The 20,413-nt window shown below is 51.4% G+C and overlaps 1 protein-coding gene and 1 pseudogene across 4 annotated transcripts; both read right to left on the bottom strand.

The window, feature by feature from the left end:
• Nucleotides 1-1,340: 1,340 nt before the first annotated feature.
• On the bottom strand, nucleotides 1,341-10,122 carry Sftpb (surfactant protein B). Of its 4 annotated transcripts, none has more exons than XM_076566927.1 (11): nucleotides 9,964-10,122; nucleotides 9,526-9,653; nucleotides 9,166-9,250; nucleotides 8,643-8,768; nucleotides 7,853-8,017; nucleotides 7,542-7,631; nucleotides 5,130-5,313; nucleotides 4,439-4,599; nucleotides 2,760-2,840; nucleotides 2,205-2,276; nucleotides 1,341-1,721 (listed from the first exon to the last, which is right to left on the bottom strand). In XM_076566927.1, the coding sequence occupies exons 1-10, from the start codon at nucleotides 10,105-10,107 to the stop codon at nucleotides 2,214-2,216; spliced, it is 1,227 nt and encodes a 408-aa protein (XP_076423042.1). In that variant the 5' UTR covers nucleotides 10,108-10,122; the 3' UTR covers nucleotides 1,341-1,721; nucleotides 2,205-2,213. The 4 variants fall into 4 exon arrangements, with proteins under 4 accessions (XP_076423042.1, XP_076423043.1, XP_015846495.3 ...); XM_076566928.1 differs by having other exon boundaries at nucleotides 5,130-5,244; XM_015991009.3 differs by having other exon boundaries at nucleotides 9,166-9,237; nucleotides 9,964-10,121.
• An 8,809-nt stretch (nucleotides 10,123-18,931) lies between these two features.
• LOC102921240 (S-formylglutathione hydrolase pseudogene) lies at nucleotides 18,932-20,383 on the bottom strand (annotated as a pseudogene).
• Nucleotides 20,384-20,413: the final 30 nt, after the last annotated feature.

Below are 20,413 nucleotides of genomic sequence, written 5' to 3'. Positions count from 1 at the left end.
CCTCTGCTCTACCCTCTGCTCTACCCTACCCTCTGCTCTACCCTCTGCTCTACCCTCTGCTCTACCCTCTGCTCTACCCTCTACCCTACCCTCTGCCCTACCCTCTGCTCTACCCTACCCTCTGCCCTACCCTCTGCCCTACCCTCTGCCCTACCCTCTGCTCTACCCTCTACCCTACCCTCTGCCCTACCCTCTGCTCTACCCTCTACCCTACCCTCTGCTCTACCCTCTACCCTACCCTCTGCTCTACCCTACCCTCTGCCCTACCCTCTGCCCTACCCTCTGCTCTACCCTACCCTCTGCCCTACCCTCTGCTCTACCCTCTGCTCTACCCTACCCTCTGCTCTACCCTCTGCTCTACCCTACCCTCTGCTCTACCCTACCCTCTGCCCTACCCTCTGCCCTACCCTCTGCTCTACCCTACCCTCTGCCCTACCCTCTGCCCTACCCTCTGCTCTACCCTACCCTCTGCTCTACCCTCTGCTCTACCCTCTGCCCTACCCTATCCTCAGCTCTACCCTCAGCTCTAGAAGCCCTTTTTATCTCCACACAGAACACCTCAAATATGCAACCATAATGCCCGGAGCATGCAGTGCTCACCCTCACCCAGGTCAGGGATTTCCTGACTTAGGAGAAAATTGTCAGTATTATGTGTGTGTTTATAACGGGGCAGGTAGGCTCATGTGTACCATGGCGTAAGTGTGGAGTCAGAGGACATCTTTTGGGAGTCAGCTCTCCCACCATCTCGAGTTCCAGGGATCAAATTCAGATCACCAGGCTTGTTCATCAATTACCTCTACCGGCTGAACCATGTCGCCAGCACAGTTTCCTGATGTTTAAATTAAAGGTGCTTGCGTGTGTGTGTGTGTGTGTGTGTGTGTGTGTGTGTGTCTTTATGTGTGTGGGGCACATGTGGAGGCCAAGGACACTAGAAGTTGGTTTTCTCCTTCTACCATGAGGATCATGGGGCTCACACTCAGGCCATTGGCCTGGGGGCAATCACCTTTTACTCACTGAAGCGTCTCACCTGCCCATCCTGATTTTTTTTTAATTCTCTTTTTTGAAAAAGCACAAGCTGAGGATTTCATATGCCCATCTGTATCTTTTAGACTGTGTTGTTGTGTGTGTGTGTCTTTGTTTCACTTAAAAAAAAAAAGATCTGTATCGCAGGCTGGCCTCGAACTCTCACAGTCCTCTCGCTGTATCTCCCAAGTGCTGAGATTGTAGGTGAGAGTCACCACCATACCACCTTTAAGCTGGGGGTTCACCCCAGGACCCCAGGTTTTCTGCGTGCTATGAAAGTGCCCTGCCACCGCCGAGCCTCACCACAGCCCCTAAGATACTTTGTGTTCCCATTTTTATTCTTTTGAAGTTTGCATTTCATAGACATGCTAGCAAGGGGCGGGTGTGGCCAGACCCAGCTTCTCCTTGCTGTCCTCTGGGAGCGGTGGCAGTCTCTTCTCGGTCCCCGGAGGCTGTAGGAGCTGTTGGGGCCGGGCTGGGCTCTGGTGGGTGTGGAGACCTGAAGCCCCTTTGAAGGCTTCCAGAAGATGGGCCTGCTGCACCTCGTCCCCAAAGGAGGCAGAAACCACCCTGGTGCTGGGCGGTGATGAGAGTGAGGCGTACGGCCTGACACAGGGCTGAGGGCACAGGCTGAGGTTTGTGGCCATCTGGTGCAAGATGCTGTGTGGAGGAGCTCTAACGCAGAGTCAGGAAATGACCTAGGGGGCAAAGGGCAACAGGGGTCCTTCAAGTGACCTTGACAGGAAACGGGGTTCAGGTCACAATGCTACTCCTAGCTTAGAAAACAGTGACCTATGGCCTGGGGAGAATGGGGTCAGGTGACCACGGGACTCGTGGCATCTGAGGGGAGAGAGCGCAGACTGTGAAATGTGACTTCCCTTGAAGTCTAAGACATTTTGGGTTTAGCCCGAACATGTGAGATCCTTAAGGTCAGGCAGCCCAGATGTGAGGAGGCCTTGGTGAGAGACTGTGGAGGGCTGGATGGGGTGATAATGGGTCAAAAAACAAACAAACAAACAAAACTTTTCCTGATGGAACCACTGGAGACCCTGGGCAGCCTGGAGCTGTGCCCGGGGGAGGTAGGATGACAGTCCACAGAAGGGACGAGAGGACCTTCTGTTCCCAAACCTTAGCAAGGAAAGACCCATCCTCACCCCCTGCCAGATGGGGCTGGGACTCACCTGGAGACCTCAGAGGTGTGGGGTTCGGAAGCATTGCAGAGGACTGGCCGGGGCCTCACACGCTCCCAGGGCCTGCCAGAGACAGCATGGAGGCCTCAGCTTTCCAGTTCTAGCTCCCAGGGGGTGTGGAGACAACTCTCACTTCAGACCTGCTGCCTGATGGGTATTCTTGATACAACCTTCAAGACCCGTGTGCTGCTCCCCAAGCTATGGCCTCTGGGACTTAAAGATGAGGAGGTGGGACCCCCCCTTTCCTATGCTATAACCCCACCACTGAATGCACACTGGTCACTGAACATAACCATATCCCATAGTGAGCACCACACCACGGCCTCGGCTGTCCATCCCATCATGCATCCCTTCCACTTCACTGGGGTGTGTCCTTTGCTGCTCTGAGACCCACACCTGTTCTGTGGGTACAGTTAGTCCTGGACTGCTGCACTAGAGGCTGCCTGGATCCAAGAGATGGGGTCCCTGAGGGCCGTGAACCATGGAGGGCGGGGCTCTGGGAGCAGAGGGAAGTCCTGCGACCCATTGCTGAAGGGTTGGGCGTACCTGGCAGGTGACATGGGAGTTCCGGCTCCTGGGCACCAGGACCAGCAGCTCGGCTGTGTGCTGTTCCACAAACTGCTCACACTGAGGAAAGACAGACGGACACACACTGTGTAGGCCCCAGCCTATGACGGGACGCACCTGTCCCGCAGTCCTGGCCTTTCTGTCCCTGCTCCATTCCTTCTGACTGTGAGCAGGTGCCTGTCTGTCAGTGCCTGGCTGACCACTGAGACTCCACCTAAGGGCTGGAGAGATGGCTCAGTGGATGGGGCACTTGCTGCTCTTTCGGAGGACCTGAGTGATGGCTCCTAACCATCCTCAACCATAACCAGTTCCAGGGGATCTGCTGGTCTCTTCTGGCCTCCCTGGGCACTGCACACACATGGTGCCCATACACACACATGAAATAAAGCAAAACACAAACAAATAAAAGGACCCCACCTAAGAAAGGCAGCATACTGGAGCTGGCTGCCGGGAGGAGACCATCAGGCTCACCTCCGAACATCGGTTCATGTTTGCCCAGCACGCGAGGCCTTCAGTTTAAACTTCCTGAACCACCCGAGACTGAGCAGAGTGGTGCCTGCCTGTAGTCTCAGCACAGAGGTGGAGGCAGGAGGATGAGAAGTTCAGTTTAGGTTCCATGAGACTCCCTCTGAAGAGAGTACTTTTCTACCTTGGTGAGGGAATTTATTACAGGTTTACAGAACCAACAGTTACAGGTCTTGTAAAATGTCTTCGTTGTGGTTGTTGATTTGTTTCTGAGGCAGGGTTTCTCTGTGTAGCCCTGGCTGTCCTGTAGACCAGGCTGGCTTCGAATTCAGAGATCTGCCTGACTACAGGCGTGCGCCATCACCGTCTGGCTTTAAAGTTGTGTTTTGTTTATTTGTATGTGGGGGACACGCGTGTGCTCAGAAGGACAGCTTACAGGAGTTGATTTCCCCTTTGCCGTGTGGATCCCAGGGGTTAAACTTAGCTTGTCATCTTGGGGGCAGTGCCAGTGAGCCATCCTACCCAGTCCCCCCTCTTTCCTCTCGTTCTCTCCCTCTCTGTCTCCTTTCCCCAGACGAGGTCTCATGTAGCCCCGGCTGACCCTGAACTCATGATTTATATAGCTGAGGCTGCCTTTGAACTCCTGATTCTCCTTCCTCAGCCTTCCAAAGGCTAGGGTTACAGGCCAGCACCACCATACCCAGCTTCTAGCCCTCTTGTGTAGGTGGACTTCTCCCAGCTGAGTGACAGAGGGAGCAGGGTGGGACAGGAAGGATCCTGGGAGAAGGCTGAGTTCTTTGCCTGCTCCAGCTGGCCCGGGCTCTGCTCATTTTCTGGTGCCTCGTGGGCATTGCCGAATGCTACCCACCATAGGGGTAACATGTCACACCAGGGGCACGGCGTGGCCAACACACCCTAGTGTGAAACCAAACAGTATGACCCTTTTCTCCTGGGACTGGCAGTGCGGAGCCCATGATGCCTGCTGATGCTCCACTTGGGCCCAGTGATGTCTCTTAGCCAGTTACAGTTGTGACAATGCCATCATTGTCTAACTACCCACACCCTGTCCACACCCTGTCTACCTGGCTGGGCTCCAGTCCAGCGTCCTGAGTGTCTCTGGCTACAAAGTGTTTTGGTTTAGCCACTACCACACACCGGCCAGCCGTAAGTCCTACCCTGTACCCACCCTCTACCTTTTGCCTGTCCAGCCAGAAGCGAAGGCAGGCCTGGCGCATTGCCTGTGGCATAGCCTGTTCGCTGGCGTTCCATGCCCGGGCGATCACAGACTTGCAGAGATGGCACTTGGTGTCTTGTAGTGGCCCTTCTTCTGTCAGGGACTCCAGAGCAGGGAGGACTGAAGAGAAAAGAGCCAAAACGGTCTGTCCCGCAGGCGGGGCACAATGCACATACCTTGTCATGCCAGCACTTGAGAGGCTGAGGCAGGAGGACCACACCAAGCCGGAGGCCAGCTGTGGTGTGTAGAAGGACTCCATTCTAATCCTTCCCCCAGAGCTGTCCTGTGCCAGTGTTGGTTCTGGGGCCGGAGAGATGGCTCAGTGGTTAGGAGCACTGGCTGCTCTTCCAGAGGACCCGGGTTCAATTCCCAGCGCCCACATGGTGGCTCACAACTGTCTGCTCTTTCCATTGCAGGGGACTAAACATCCTTTAGGGCCTCTGTGGGAACTAGGCACACACATGGTATATGGATGGAGATGCTGGCAAAACACCCCCACCCGTACAAAATAATACGTAGTCGAAAATAGTGTTGGTTCCTGGCCCGCACCTTGTCCGTGTTCCTTCCTTCCCCACGTGTGCCCCGCAGTGACATCAGCCAGGAAGAGGACCAAGGAAGGAGGACAGTGGGGGAGGTGACAGCAGGCTTACCTGGGCCAGTGGCGTCCTCGCTGGCACATCGGAGGACGAGGCCGCAGACGAGCTGGGGCACCACCCGGCCCAGCAGTGCATCCAGCAGGAGGACGGTGTAGCGCTCGGCCAGGCACTGGCAGATGCCACCCACCACCAGGGGTACCACGTGGCACGCCTGGGCCACAGCCACGGCCAGCACACCCTGGGGTGGAGGTGGAGAAAGGACAGCGTGGGACCTTCCTCTGGCAGGCTCTTGTCTGTACCCGTGGGAGTGGGCACCCCAGGCAGACCCCTCTCTCCCTCCTAGGAAGGAGAGCTGTCCACGGGCCACCGAGCATCCAGGACAGCAGGGGACCTGGGGTGCACCTGGAGTCTCCGAGAGAGAGTCAGCGGTTGACTCCAGACCCAGATCTGACTCCAAAGGTTTTAGAGTCACTTGAAAGGGGGCAGCAAGGCCACGGCTTCTCACGGCCCGGCCCGAAGCTAGAACTCGGGAAGCCCGTTTCCTGACCCAGGGCCACCCTGCTTCCCCATGGTCATCCATCACAAAGACAGTCAGTTCCTTCCGTGGGCTGTCCAAGCTGACAGACCCTTGGCTCTGCGAACCCCTGGGAAAGCCAACACTTCCCCCATCTCCCTTCCAAACTACCTCGACGCTGAAGGGTCACAGAGGTCACGGACCTGTGGCTTTTTCCTTTACATGTGACAAGCTGACCCCAGGGCCAGGAGGCTGAGGAAGGGAGAGGGCTCAGAGTACGGACACCCCTGGAGTGCGGCACGTCCCAAATGGGGCCCTTCACTTAAGGCCCCCGCCTGTGATCATCGACCCACACATGGCTCTCCTCCTGCTATGGTGACACAGGCCAACAGTCATGGTCGTCAGTGACCGAGCTCTTCACTGGTGGAACGGCTCCACCTCTGTGATACCTCCACCCGTGCCTCCCCTGCCTGTGTGCTCTCTCTGCTCCCTGCTGGCTGCAGAGGATGCTAAAATGGCTTCTGACCTTAGGACGCCTCACTGTGCCTGCTCCCCTTTCTGGAACACTTCACTCCTGCACCCCCCTGCCCAGCTCTCATCCTGCCTGGTGGTCCAGCGGTTTTCTGATCAATCAAACACTCCTTCTCTCTCGGCTTCCCTGGCAGCACACCACGGCCTCCGCTTTGCTGGCTGTTCTCTCTCGGCTCTTCCGATGCTGTCTCCACCTGTCCACACCTTGTCTCCTGATGGTTTTGCTCGTGCTTTGGGTCCTTGATTCGGTCTTCAGCCAGTGATGTTCAGGCCGATGTGACTGGGGTTTTGTTTGTTTTTGCAAGTGTATGCGTGTGTGTTCATGTATAGGTGCGCTTGTGTGTGCAGGTATGTGGAGGCCAGAGGTCAATGTCGTGTCTTCCTTAGTCACTCCCACCTTATCATTGTTTAAGGTTTATTTTTTATTCATGTATATGTGTGCATATCTGAGTATATGTATGCCACACATGTGCAGGTACCCATGGTGCCAGAAGGGTATTGGATTCCCCAGAGCAGGAGTTAGAGATGGTTGAAGCCTCCTGACAGGGGTGCTGGGAACCCAGCTCAGTCCTCTGGAAAAGCTCTTAACTGCCTTGTATTTCGAGGCAAGGTCTCTCACTAAACCTGGAGCTCACCCATTTGGCTAGGCTGACTGGCCAGCAAGCGTCGGCGATCGGCCTATTTCTGCCTCCCCGGCGTGTAGGGTTACAAGTGTGCACTAACTTTTTATGTGGGTGCTGAGGCTCTGAACTCAGGTTCAGCAAGTACTTCACTCACGGGGCCATCGTCCTCGCCCCCTGAGCTCATTTCTACTTGATGGATGCCCTTAGCTCCTGAGGGCCTTGTTTCCTCCCAGATTTTGCCTTGTTGCTTCTTCGGAGCCTTTCCCTGGCTGACCTGTCTAATTCTCACCATTTCATCTGTGTGAACGCTCAGTTCTGCAGGATCTATAGTCTGCATGTGCCTCCCACAACACAAGCTTCAGAAAGGCTGGAATGTGTGGCCTTCTGTGGGTCTTGATGAGTGACATTGCCTGCAGGTCCCCTTTTGGGCAGTGTTGATAGGGCGTGACCATTTGTGGGCAGGACAACCCTGGGCTGATGAGGCCACTGGGAGAAGCCACTATGGGTTTAGGGGACAGAAGGGATGGAGAGTTTTTGGTGGACACTGTTTTTGAGAAATTAATGCATTTCCCCCCACAGTGACAACCAGGCCTTTCTCAGCTTTCAGATGGTGAGCTCCTGGAAGAGGAGGCTGGCCCTGACCTCTTCTCCCATACCGGAGGCTCAAGGTTCCTTGGGTAGGGACCAGGCATGGGTGTCTTAACCCCTCACAGCCTTCTTGGTGTGTTGAGGTGGGGGGCGGGGCAGCTACTGGAGGCCCTCCCGAGCTCTGTGTGGTTCTGGACACGGAGGCCTTACCTTGGGAATCACGGCTTGGACCCGCTTGATGAGAGTCCTGCAGAGCCAGCAGAAGGGCAGAGGGATGGGGAGCTGCTGTTCAGAGAGGTCCTGAGGAAGGACGTGGTGAGGGGGGTCAAGGCTGGGAGGTGCCTTCCGAGCCCTGCCTGTCTCTGTGCTTCTCTGCCTCCTAGTTCAAGCTCGGCCTGGTGGTTTTTGTCTCTTCCCAGCTCTGCCCCTCTGGGTGCTCATGAGTCTCAGTGGCCACTTTAGCCTTCTGGATTCCCCACAAGTGGCTGCTGGGGGGGGTGAGGTGGGGAGGGCTGGCTTACCTGTGTGTGAGGCCCAGGCCTTGCCAAGAGGGCCCCTGGCATGGCGGAGAGGACCAGCTTGTTCAGCAGAGGGTCCGGGATAGCATCCTGCATCCCTGACTCCTGTTCTGGCTTAGCCTGTACAAGTGGGCACAGCCCCACGTGATTGCAGATAGCCTTTGGGTTCTAGGACACACAAAGGTAAGGGCTGTTAGGATCAGGAGGGGACCCCTCGCTGCCCAGGCTCTGCTCAGGGACAAGGACCGTCACAGCCTTTGAGCCTGGATTTATGGGGAGCAGGCTGGGTGGGGTGCTCCACCTTAGGATTCCAGGGAAGGGGCAAAGACAGAGATGGGGTGGTGTAGCGCCTTGGGGCAGGTGTCTGGGAAAGTGTGAATGCATGTGAGCAAATTGTGCAAGAATAAATAAGAATGTGGGTGTGTGAGAGCGGGGTTGGAGGGCGTGCCTGAATGTCTGTAGCATGTTATTGAGCAGGTACGCTCTGATCTGGGCGTCTAGATGAAGGAACTGAGTTTCCTATGGCTATAGTGGTGTGTGTGTGTATGTGTTTCCATGTGTGTATCTGATTGAGTGTGGGTGGGTATGGATATGGGTGTTCATGTATATGTGTGGGTGCTGTGTATGTTTCTGGTTGAATGGTTTCTCTCTCTCTCTCTCTCTCTCTCTCTCTCTCTGTGTGTGTGTGTGTGTGTGTGTGTGTGTGTGTGTGTTGGGGCCACTTATTCAGGAAAGTGGCCACTTAGGCACATGAACTGTGTGGCGGGTGTGGCGGGCAGGTCGGGGCCCTCACTATCTGGCTCTGGAAGTAGTCGACCACCAGGGGCAGGTAGACATCCAGCACTTGGCGACATCGGGGCACAAGCAGCTTCAAGGGAAGGATCTCACACTCCTGCTCCAAGAACTTCCGGATCGTGTCCTGGGCGGGCAGAGAAGGGACAGTTAGCTTGGCCTTTATGAGGACTGCCCCCACCAGAGTCCCCGGATGCAAGGCCTCCGCCAGAGCACACTGGATATGTGTGGGTGAATGCGTATGAGTGCGTGTGCTCATCCTGGAGTTACAAGCAGCTGTAAGCTGTCTGATGTGGGTGCTGGGACCCGAACTCAGGTCTTCCAGAACACTATGTGCTCTTGGCCACGGAACCATCTTTCTACCCCCTAAACTCAGTGTTATGAACCCACTCTTGGGTGCCTGGATGAGTGTGAAGGCCTCACCTCGTCCTGGAAATAGCCTTGTGGGGGAGCTTGCTCCTTTTCCTCTCTCTGCCCCTCGTCCCTTGTTCCCTAAACTTCCTCCAGGATCTGGTTCCCATTACCTGGAAAATGTCTTCCTTGGTCATCTTTATGAGGAGGTGGACAATGTCCTCGCATTCTTGGCACAGGTCATTCTGGAAAAAGGGTCTCAAGTGGGGCAAATGAGTTGGGGCGTGCTCCTAGCTCCAGGGAGCGCAGCTTTCTCAGACACAGGCTGACAGGTCCATCCATCCCATTCACCCACTGGTGTCGTCACATCCATTTCATTCCCTTCAATCTACTCATCATTGTATGTCATACTATACCATACCATCCATCCTCCAGGCCACCCCGGTCTCTGTGGGAAGCCCACCTATGCCCATTCAGAACCCACCCCCACTCCTTCTTTCCAAGCTCCTGGTGCGCCCTTGGGCGTTACTCACAGGTCCTGCGTGTCCCCAGACCTCCTGTAGGCAGTGTCCCAGGGCTCTGCACTGCACTGCTTGCTCCAGGCTCTGGCACCAGAATTTAGGGCCCTGTGCACAATCCAGGGATGATGCCGACCCGGCGGCTACAGTTGGGGTCAGAGCGATCTTCATCAGGATCCAGGCAGGACACGCTTGGCACCCTGCTCTCAGCCCACCTCCAACCCAGTTTCATTGCAAACGAGTGTCCATCACTTATGTCAATCATCTCTGAGTCCTCCTGCCTCAGTATCCACCAACTGACCTTGGACGAGTGCCTAGGGCCTCTCCGGACCTCGGCTAACTTGTCTTTAAATTCGGGAATATGTGCAAGCTGGGGTCATTCTGGGCACAGAGCTGGCTCAGTAAGAGTGGTGGAGATGCCTCTGTGCGGGGCTGGGGTGGGGGAGGACTCACCTGCACCTGGGCTGCAGAGTGTGGGCAGCAGCAGCAGCAGCCACTGCAGCAGATGTGACTTGGCCATGGCTGCCTACTGCTTGGCACCCCACTTGAGGCAGAGGCTCTTATAGTGGGGGAGAGGGCCCGGGGGCCGGACTCCATGGGAGCAAGCTGACCTCAATGTTTGCCTGTGTCTTGAGAGCCCTCCAGGTATTTGATCCCAGGTCGTCTCCGCGGGGTCACGCCCGTCACCTCCCCGGTGCTAGCTGCTCTTGGTTCCTATTCCTTTCCTTTGCCCTCTTCCCCAGCTCCCTCTGGCCCTCTGCTCATCTTCAAGAGGGTCTTGCTTAATCCCAGCTCTCTGCGCAGGGAGGGATGTTGAGGCAGGGCTGTGAGTGGGGTCAGAGTGAACCTCTCCAGCCCCACCCCAGGCTCCTCAATCCTCAGTCCTTACGCAAGGCTCTCGAGAGCTTCCTGCCTGGTTCTTGATGCAGGGTGAGTGCCGGAAGGGCACACCCAGGGTGCTCCTGGGGCTACCTAACTCCCGATCCCTCCTTGCTCTAAAATTCCTCATTCTATAGACTGGTCGGTGCTGTTGAGAAGAGCGTTTAGACAAAACGAGATAGTAGAGTGCCCTGTGAGGCTGAGGCGGGGACCGAGACTGAGATGGGGACCGAGACTGAGATTTCTGTGCCCCCCCGCCCCCCGCGGCTCTCAGGTTACTTTATCCAGAAGCAGATACCCATGCCCCTTCGCCACCCCACCCCCATATGAGATGGGCTCAGCTGAGTCCAGGGCACACAGTCCTCTGAGGCTATGTCCCCACCTGGCTGGGCCCTAGAGAGAAAAAGCTACAGCTTGATGCAGAGCAGGCCCTGTTGGAGTAGAGGAGAGGACAGTAGGACTACTGTCCACCAGCCATCAGGACCCCCTTATCTGATCCCTCCCCTAGCCTTTCCCTAACGGGGCTCCTGGGAGGTACTCCAGTGCTCACAGGCTGGGCAGGGTGGGAGCTAGTCCCGAGATGAGAGCAGGGAGTTGGACATGTGATGGTAAGTGACACCCTGGAAGTGGCTCAAGGATCCATACAGTTTCTGTTGGCTTCCAGGCCTGTCCCTGTGACAAACAGTTGCCTCAGTGAGGATTAACCGAAAATGTGTGACCAAAGATCACGAGCCCAGGGACTTGGCTCAAACTTCAGACTGAGGCCAGCTTGGTCTACATAGCAAGTTCCAGACTAGACAGGGTCACAGAGGGAGACTATCTCACTCCTGACCCCAAAGCCGTTTTGTTGATGTTCTTTATTATTACTGTTATTGTTATTAAGACAATGTTGAGTCCAGGCTGCCTTCAAAGTCATTTTGCAGCCAAAGCTGGCCTTGAATTTCTGATTTTCCTGCCTTTACCCTGAGAGCTGGGATTACAGGTAGACACCGCCATGCCTAGTTAATGTGCTGCTGGGGATTGAACCCAGGGTTTTGTGCATGCTACGCAAGCACTCTGTCAGCTGATCTATATTCCCAGCTCAAGAATTATATCCTCAGCCTTGGATCTATTGACTTCCATTTTGCCTCTCAACCAGTCCTGTATGAAGGCCACTGACTCCCAGACATCCAACCCTGTTGACAATCCTGCCTCTGGAACTCATTAATGCCCAGAATGGCCAGCGACTCATAGAGATCCACCTGCACCTGCCTGTGCCTTCCGAGTGCTGGGATTAAGGGAATACACCATTATGCCTGGCTAAATGTATATTGTAAATGTTTATGTGTAAGTCATAGTAACCAAGACTGCTTTTTAAGGGGCTGGAGCGGCTCAGTGGTTAAGAGAACCGGCTGCTCTTCCTAAGAGTCTGGGTTTGATCCCCAGCATCTACATGGTACCTTAGAACAGCTGTAACTTCAGTTCAGTGGATCTGATGCCCTTTTCTGGCCTCTGTAGACATTGCACACATATGGTGCACAGATGTACACATACAGACATAAAACAAAGATATTTCAATCTAAAAATTTCTGTTAAAGATTGCCATTTAAAAGAATGAAAAACAAAAGTTTAGCATAATGTGACTAGAATGTTCTTGTAATCGCTTTAACTAATTTATATGCTAATGTGTGTGTTATAAAAATTAGCTAAGGACTAAAGGTATGGCTGAGAGGTAAAGTATGTGCTTAGCACACACAGGGCCCTGGGTTCCACCCTCAACACCAACTCAACCAAACACAACACAAATTCAACCAAGGGACCAGTGATGTAGCTCAGCTGGTAAACTGCTTGCCTAGCATGCTTGAGGCCTTGGGTTTGATCCCCGGTACCACATAAACTAAGTCTGGTGGCACAAGTGTGTGTGTGTGTGTGTGTGTGTGTGTGAGAGAGAGAGAGAGAGAGAGAGAGAGAGAGAGAGAGAGAGAGAGAGAGAGAGAGAGAGAGAGAGAGAGAGAGAGGATATATTCGTGACAGGCTGAGGCTGAAAGGGCAGTGGGACCAGTATGGCCACCTCCAGGAAGGTCACTGCTATTCTCCATCCACTATACTAAGAGCCTTGAGGTCCATGGCTTTGCACATCCATGTTTCATTTTACTTGTGTTACTGTCAAGTGTAGATTGGCTTTGGTCAGAGGCTCTGGTCCCTGAAGTCCTTCAAGGACCCAGGCTCCTCCCTCTGCTTGGTCAGAGGCTCACAGGCCTCCTAGGTCACCAGCAGCTGCCTGACAGGGGATAGAAAGAGTGGACGACAGTGAGGGAGGCCTCAGGGCCCAGGATGGTGTGGTGTCTGCCTCTGTGGCCTCTCATCCTATTCACACTTAACCCCAGGGGAGGCAAGGGAAGGGCCTCCTTAACAAAGTGATGAGATCTGCTTTGGTTTTTGACTTACCGACAGGGACCCATGTAGCCCAGGCTGGTCTCCAATTTGGTAATGTAGCCAAGGATGACCCCTGGACTCCTAATCCCCTGCCTCCACTTCCTGAGCCCTTCAGTTTATGGGTGTGCAGTGCCCACCTGGTTTATGTGCTGCTGGGGTTGCGGTGTGTGCCCACCATGTCTGGCTCGCTTGTGCTTCTCTAGGCACCCCACTGTGCTGCTGATGACACCTCCGGTGTCTCGTGTGGTGTGACTGTCAGACAGGACCCCAGACTGGACGGTCCTCAGGACCTCGGTAATAGCTCCAGAGAGTTCTTTGGCTAGAGACTAGTGCCACATCTGCCAAGTAAAGCAGACGGTGCCATCAGAAGGGATGTTCTGCTGTGTCGTGTGTCGTTTTGTTTCTTTCTGCCTCTCGGGGGGTCCTTGAGGGCTTTGATGGCCAGGGCAGAAGCATCAGCTCCACCTTGGCCAGGGCCTGTGCATTCTGAATGGTTCATGTTGCTGCTGCGATCCTCAGAGCCCAGGGACTAATCTCAGGGTCAGGGTAGACATGGCAATTAACTTGGCCACCAGGGCCTCTCAGGTACAAAGCTTTGTCACTGGGATGAGATGTAAGCAGCCTGGTGGAGGTGACTGGTGTCAGATGAATCTGGATTTAGAGTGGCTGAAGGAAGTGGACCCTTGTGAACAGAAGTTTCCAGAAAAAAAAAAAAAAGCTATACACACGTTAAACATTCCGCAAGGATGACTGGCTGCTTAGAACTTCTGTTTGTGGAAAGCTGGAATGCCAGGGACCCCTAGCTGAATTATCTCCTCAAGGGCCGTTATCATTTGTGCCAGTTTAGTTTACTTTTCTTTGTTTTTAAAATATTTATAAAATTTTAATTATGCATATTTTATATGTGTATGGCACATGGGTGTTATAAAAGGGTAGGCGTGGGGCTAGAGAGGTGGATCTGTGATTAAGAGCTCTTGCTGCTCTTCCAGAGGACCTTTTAATCTGGTGCCGAGAACCAAACCCAGGGCCGCACACTATCTGAGCATGTACTCTATGGCTGAGCTACACGGCCAGCCCTAAAAATATTACTAAATTGTATCTTTTAAAAAACGGATTTATTTTTATGCATATGTGTGTGCCTCTGTGTGCCTTCCATGTGTGTGCAGGTGCCCTTGGAGTCCAGAAGAAGGCATTAGATTCCCTGGAGCTGGAGTTATAGGTGCTCACCAGCCACCTGATGTGAGTGCTGGGATCAAATTCGGCTTTTTGAGAAGAGCAAATGCTCTTAAACACTGAGCCATCTCTCCAAACCCTAAGTTGTATCTTTAAAAAAAAATATTTTTATCTTATTTTGTGTGTGTGTTTAAGTGTACACACAGTGTGTGCATGTTACAGTGGCCAGAAGAGAGAGTTAGGTTTCTTCCCCCAACACTGTCTCTCCCTTTGAGGCAGGGTCTCTCCTTGAATGTGAAGTTCACATTTCCTTGGCCAGGCTGGCAGCCAGAAAGCTCCAATGATCCTTCTGTCTCTGCCTGCCTCAGAATAGGGGTCACAGGTGTGCAGAAGCCCCCTGGCTTTGTTAGATTTATGCTGAGATCTGAACTCTCAGGATTTCATAGCAAGTCCATGAACCGCTGAGCCGTATCTACAGCCCCTCACATTGTCTTTTAAGTATATGATGTTTGCTGATATAAAACAAGAAACACAGATAAAGCACTTTTCTGCATGGGAGGTTTGATGTTATCTCAGGGAACAGCATTTGCCCAGCTGGGTCGCAAGCTGAACTACACCTTTTTTCTTGGAGAACACCATTTTCCCCTTGTGGTAAATAAAGCGCAACAGACGTGCCGGAGAGCTTGTGCGGCATAAACCCCACACCGCAAACCCCAATGAACATAAAGTTTATCATCTTAACGGCTTTGATGTGGCCAGGTCTGAGGTTCTGAGTACATTCAGATTGTGGAACAGATCCCAGGACGTTTTTATCTTGCCAAGCTGACGCTCTGTACCCATTAAACTCTTCTCTGTTCCTTCTCCAGCCTCTGATAGCCATCATTCTTCCTGCTTCTGTGAGTATGTGTGTGTGTGTGCCGGGGGGGGGGGTGGGGTGGGGTGGGGTGGGGGTGGGGTTGTTTTTCAAGTGCTGGGGATTGCTCTACCAGTTCAATTTCTACAAAACACACACACACACACACACACACACACACACACACACACACACACACACACACACACTTTTTTAAAGTAAGCACCCATGTAGCCCAGGCTATCCTCAAACTTGATATGTAGCTGAAGATGACTTTGAGCTTCGATCCTCCTGTACCACTGTGCCCAGCTCATGTGGTACTGGAGACTGAACACAGGCTTTATGTATGCAAGGTGAGCACTCGACCAGCTGAGTTGCGCTTCCCACCCTGTGTTTGAATTTGACAACTCTGGACTCTGCGTGGAGACGGAGTGTTAAATGTGATGTTGGCTTTTTCAGAGGAGCTTGCTTCACTTGGCTTACTGTCCTCGTGTTTATCGAGTAGCATGTGTTAGGGTTTCCCTCCTTAGGAAGGCTGAAGAATATTCCTCTGTGCATACACCATGGCTTTTTAAAATTTATTTATTTTGCATCCCGACAGCAGCCTCCCATCCCTCCTCTCTTCTCACTCCCTCCCCTTCCCTCTGCACCCCCACCCCCAGCTGCCCCCATCCACTTCTTCTCTGTAATCACTCAGAAAGGGGCAGGCCTCCCATGGGCTTCAGCAAATTATGGCATATCAAGCTGCCATAATATCAAGAACCTCCCTGTACCGAGTCTTTCTCTGTCCAGCCAGCCTATTTCCAAATAACAACACAGAGACTTATTATTAATTATGAAAGCTCAGCTTTTAGCTTAGGTTTGTTTTTAACTAGCTCTTATAACTTAAGTTAACCCATATTTTTATTAATCAATTTTCTACCACATAGCTTTCACCTCTATCCCATTCTATGTCTCTCTCATACCTAGATTTATCTCCTATTTCCTCTGTCCTTGCCTGGAAGTCCTGCTTATACCTCTTGCCTAGCTATTGGTCATTTAGCTTTTTATTAAGCCAATCACAAAACTATATCTTCACACGGTGTACAGATATCCCACAGCTTCTCCCACTGTATTCAGGCTGGGCAAGGCAATCCAGCGTGAGGGATGGGTTCTCCAGAGCCAGTCAAAGCACTGAGGACAGCTCCTGCTCCCAATCTAGACCAAGCTACACAACTGTCACATATATGCGGAGGGCCTAGGTCCATCCCATGCAGGCTCCCTGGTTGTTGGTTTAGACTTTGCACACCTCATGTTTTGATTACCCGTCCATCCATTGATTGGCACATGTTTTCACCTTTGGCCATTATATATACACTGCTATGAATGCAGGAATACAAATACCCTTTGAAACCCAGCTTTCGGCTCTTCAGCTCAATGGATTTTTTTTTTTTAAAGAAGTTTCCTTATTTGCTTTGCATACAATCTCACTAACACTCAAGAATTCCAACTTCCCTGTGTCATAAGTCAGCTGTTAGTTGTTGTTTGTGTGTATGGGCTTGCTCTTTTGGACAGTAGCCATTCTAGTGGTAGCTCCAGACTAGACACTCGCCATTTGGATTTGCATTTCTCTGAGGTCAGTGATTTAAGGTGCATGTGGGGCGTCTGCATAATATTTTGGGGAAAGTGTCCTATGAGTTCTCTGCACATGTTTCGCATTGCTGGGGTTGAATCCAGGGCCCCATACATGGTAGACAGGTGCTCTACCACTGAGATACAACCCTGGGTCCTCCTACACATTGGAAACTAGGTTGTTTTTGTTTGTTACTCAGCAGTAGGAAATCTTTGCATGTTCTAGATATTAACCCCTGTCCCATTCGGTAGAGCTCTGTGGATCAGACCCTTTAGTGTATATGAATAGCTTGATAAAGTCCTATTGGTCTTTTTTGCTCTTGCTGTCCACGGTGTTTATATAAAACAATGTTTGCTGTATAAAATAAATCATCAGATCAAGTTCTACAAAGCTTTCCCCAATGTGTTTTGTTTTATCTTCTTTACATTCCTGATCAGCCTGGCCTGGACTTACTATATAGACCAAGTAGGCCTTGAAGTTGCAGTGATCCTCCTGCCTCTGTCTCTGGAGTGTTGGAATTACAGGCATAAACCACTGTATTGTCCACCACCCTTTGCTTTTTTTTTTTTTTTTTTTTTTTTTTTTTTTTTTTTTTTTGGTTTTTCGAGACAGGGTTTCTCTGTGTAGCTTTGCGCCTTTCCTGGGACTCACTTGGTAGCCCAGGCTGGCCTCGAACTCATAGAGATCCGCCTGGCTCTGCCTCCCGAGTGCTGGGATTAAAGGCGTGCGCCACCACCGCCCAGCTACACCCTTTGCTTTCTTATAGGAATTTAGTTATCGCAGGTCTTACACATAGGTCTTTAACCCACTGAGATTGTTATGTATTACTCCTCTGTCTTATAGGATCTCACTATGTTAAGATACAAAGCTAAAGATTTCATTATAAAAAGAATCCTGTAGAGCAGTTTACTTAACTCAATAAAAACACAGTTGGTGGCTTCATTCCAGCCACTGATTAATTTTGATACATGAATCTTCATTGTGAACAGAGGGTTATGGCATTAACTATTCCTTAATTTTGATTGATTTTTTCCAGTGAATTCCTTTGAATTCTCTTTGTGTGGAAATATGTTATCTGTGGATAAAAGAGTTGATTTTTTTGTGAGTGAGCTTTGTCAGCCACATGTAGACATATTTGCATCGTTCATGTCAAATTATTGGATAACAATAAATTAATAAATCACACCCATTTTATCTAGCAGTATTGACTGTTTTTTGTTTTTTAATTTTTGAGACAGTATCTCACTATGGAAACCAGGATGGTCCTGAACTTGTTTTAGTTTTTTTTTAAATTAATTAATTTTTTATGTTACATGTATGAATGTTTTGCCTACATATATGTATGTGTACCATTTGCTGGCATGGTCAGAAGAGGGCACTGGATCACTTGAAACTGGAGTTAGGGATGATTGTGAGCCTCTATGTAGATGCTGGGAGTTGAAACCTGGGTCCTTTGGTCCCTCTCAAGAGCAGCCAGTGCTCTTAGCCACTGAGTCCCTCCAGCCCTGGCCCTGGACTTGTAATCCTCTTGGTTCAGCTTCCTGAATACCGAGGTTACAGACATGAGCTGTGACCCACACTGGGGTCCTCTGCAAGGACAAGTACCCTCAGCCGCTGACCTATTTCTCCAGCCCCATGCATTAGTTTGCGGTACTTGAACTCAGATCCTCAAGCTTGGTCAGCAAACACTCTACCTACCGAGCCGTCTCCCCAGCACATTATATGTTTTGTTGTTGTTTCTTTTTTCCCCCAGACAGGGTTTCTCTGTGTAGCCATGGCTGCCCTGGAACTCCCTCTGTAGACCAGGCTGGCCGTGAACTCAAAGATCCACCAGCCTCTGCCTCTCAAGTCCTGGGATTAAAGGCGTGCGCCACCACTCCAGGCCGTGATGTGGTTTTGATACACACATGTGTGCATGTGTTTCTCATTTACTTTGATATTTTGTTCACGCACATAAGTTGCGTTTCAGACTGGACCTCACAGGTTGTGCTGGACAGGTGGTGGCTGTTTTACCAGCCTCAACATTTGCTCTGAAGATGGAACAAACTGAATCTTTCTAACATGGAGTTGGTATGGGCAAGGTGCAGTGTGGAAGCTACTGCTCCGTCACGTGGTAGGAGGGGGAGCAGAGTACAGCCGGTCTCCACGCTGCACCTCTTTCCATCCGACCCAGATGGCTTTAGATTCTCTTGTCTGACTTTCCTGGCTAGACTCCTCAGCATAATAGAAGCCATGAACAGACGTTCTTGTCTTGTTCCATCTCTTTAGGAGCAAGCGTTGAGTATTTCGCTATTAAACATGGAGTCTTTTCTGTTGGTTTATTTCTCAGATGCTCTTTATTAGGATGAGGACATACATACCCTTTACCCTTACATTTCTAGTTTGTGGAGTGTTCTTTAGGGGTACACGCCCCCATGGACATGCGTATGGAGTCTGGAGGCTGTCTGATGTCTTCCTTTATCACCCCCCACCGCACGCACGCACGCACGCACGCACGCAGGCAGGCACACGGTCTCATTGAATAGGCTGGGCTGACAAACCAGAAAGCCCAGGGACCTGCCTGTCTCTGTCTGCCAGCACTGGGATTGCAGTTACCTCTGTGACCAACTTTCCTTTTCTCTATTTAGCAGTTCTGTTTATTTCAACTTTCATAATCCTCATGATATTCACTTGTATGAAGCTTTTCATATTTTGCATGGTGCCTGATGTGATTAGTGATGAAGGCTGTGATGAAGCCTTCATCACTTGTATCCTAAAAACAACAGGGATTTTCTTTCCTGTGAAGGCAGCTCTGAAATTATCAGGGAATAACTGCCCACTGGAAGGAAGTTATTATCTTTTCCTTGATCAATTAATGTGTCAACCTGGGAACCCAGACGGGACACGAGACAGGTCACTTCGTATGCTTTTTTGCTCCAAGGACACAGCACCGGGTTGCAGACCGGAGCAAATGCTGACACAGATTTGTATTTTCCAGGATTTTTTTGTGGCCTCCCATGGAGTGACCAAAATAGACATCCTGTGTGGATCCGCTGGGAAACTGGCATCTGTGAACTGTGGAAGCTCCTCGCTTACATGAGAGAACATTCCGTTCTTAGTTTTCCAGGGATCTTCAGTGGCGTTCACGTAAAACCCAGCCCCAGTGCCAAAGTCCCAGCTGTCACCCTCTCCTTTAGCGCTGCAGCCACTGGGGCGGGGGGGCTGCTATCTGGAGCAGAGACGACAAGGTGGGGTTCTGAGGCAGCTTGCTGATAGCCAGACTTAGGCAGGAAATTTTGTTCTGTGCAAGCTCGGCCAGACAGCCCGTAGAGTGCAGGGCACTTCCCACTCTCTGTCTGTGGTGGTAGCCAGCAATCTCACTTTGCATGTCAGCTCAACACTGCCATGTTTGAAAACTTTCTGGAGCCTTCCAAAGCACCTGTTACTGGAAATCTGTTTCAATGCCTTTCTTCTCCTGGCCAATGGCTACTTTTTTTTTTGTTGTTGTTGTTTTGGTTTGGTTTTTCCTTCCTTCCTTCCTTCCTTCCTTCCTTCCTTCCTTCCTTCCTTCCTTCCTTCCTTCCTTCCTTCCTTCCTTCCTTCCCTTCTTCCTTCCTTCTTTCCTTTCTTTCTTTAAGACAGAGTTTCACTATGTTAGCCCTGGGTGGTCTGAAAGTGGCTGTGTAGATGAGGCTGGCCTTGAACCCACAGAGATCGACCTGCTTCTGCCTCCTGAGTGTTGGGATTAAAGGCATGAGCCACTATGCCTGCACAAATTTCTTTTTTAAAAATATTTTTGATAATACATACATATAAATACATCTTTATTACAGCCATTTGAACTCCGTTTCCTTTGGACATCCCCAACACCAGCTCCTACAATCTTTGGTCTCCTCCTCCTCTTCCTCTTCTTCTTCTGCTCCTCCTTTCACTAATTTCATGAGTACTGCCTGCACACTCATGGGAAACTCACCAGGCACCACATCTCTAAA

This window comes from Peromyscus maniculatus, chromosome 3 (assembly GCF_049852395.1).
Source record: "Peromyscus maniculatus bairdii isolate BWxNUB_F1_BW_parent chromosome 3, HU_Pman_BW_mat_3.1, whole genome shotgun sequence".
Classification (NCBI taxonomy): domain Eukaryota; kingdom Metazoa; phylum Chordata; class Mammalia; order Rodentia; family Cricetidae; genus Peromyscus; species Peromyscus maniculatus.
This window is presented reverse-complemented; position numbering and strand designations above follow the sequence as displayed.

What these genes read in the sequence shown, in the direction of transcription:
- Sftpb (XM_076566927.1), bottom strand. Translation starts at nt 10,107, where the DNA reads ATGGAGTCCGGCCCCCGGGCCCTCTCCCCCACTATAAGAGCCTCTGCC. An exon ending in GGCCTGGGCCTCACACACAG is followed by an intron (nt 7,632 to 7,852) that starts GTAAGCCAGCCC and finishes GTCCTTCCTCAG; the next exon opens with GACCTCTCTGAACAGCAGCT. An exon ending in ACTCCCATGTCACCTGCCAG is followed by an intron (nt 2,277 to 2,759) that starts GTACGCCCAACC and finishes TGTCTCTGGCAG; the next exon opens with GCCCTGGGAGCGTGTGAGGC.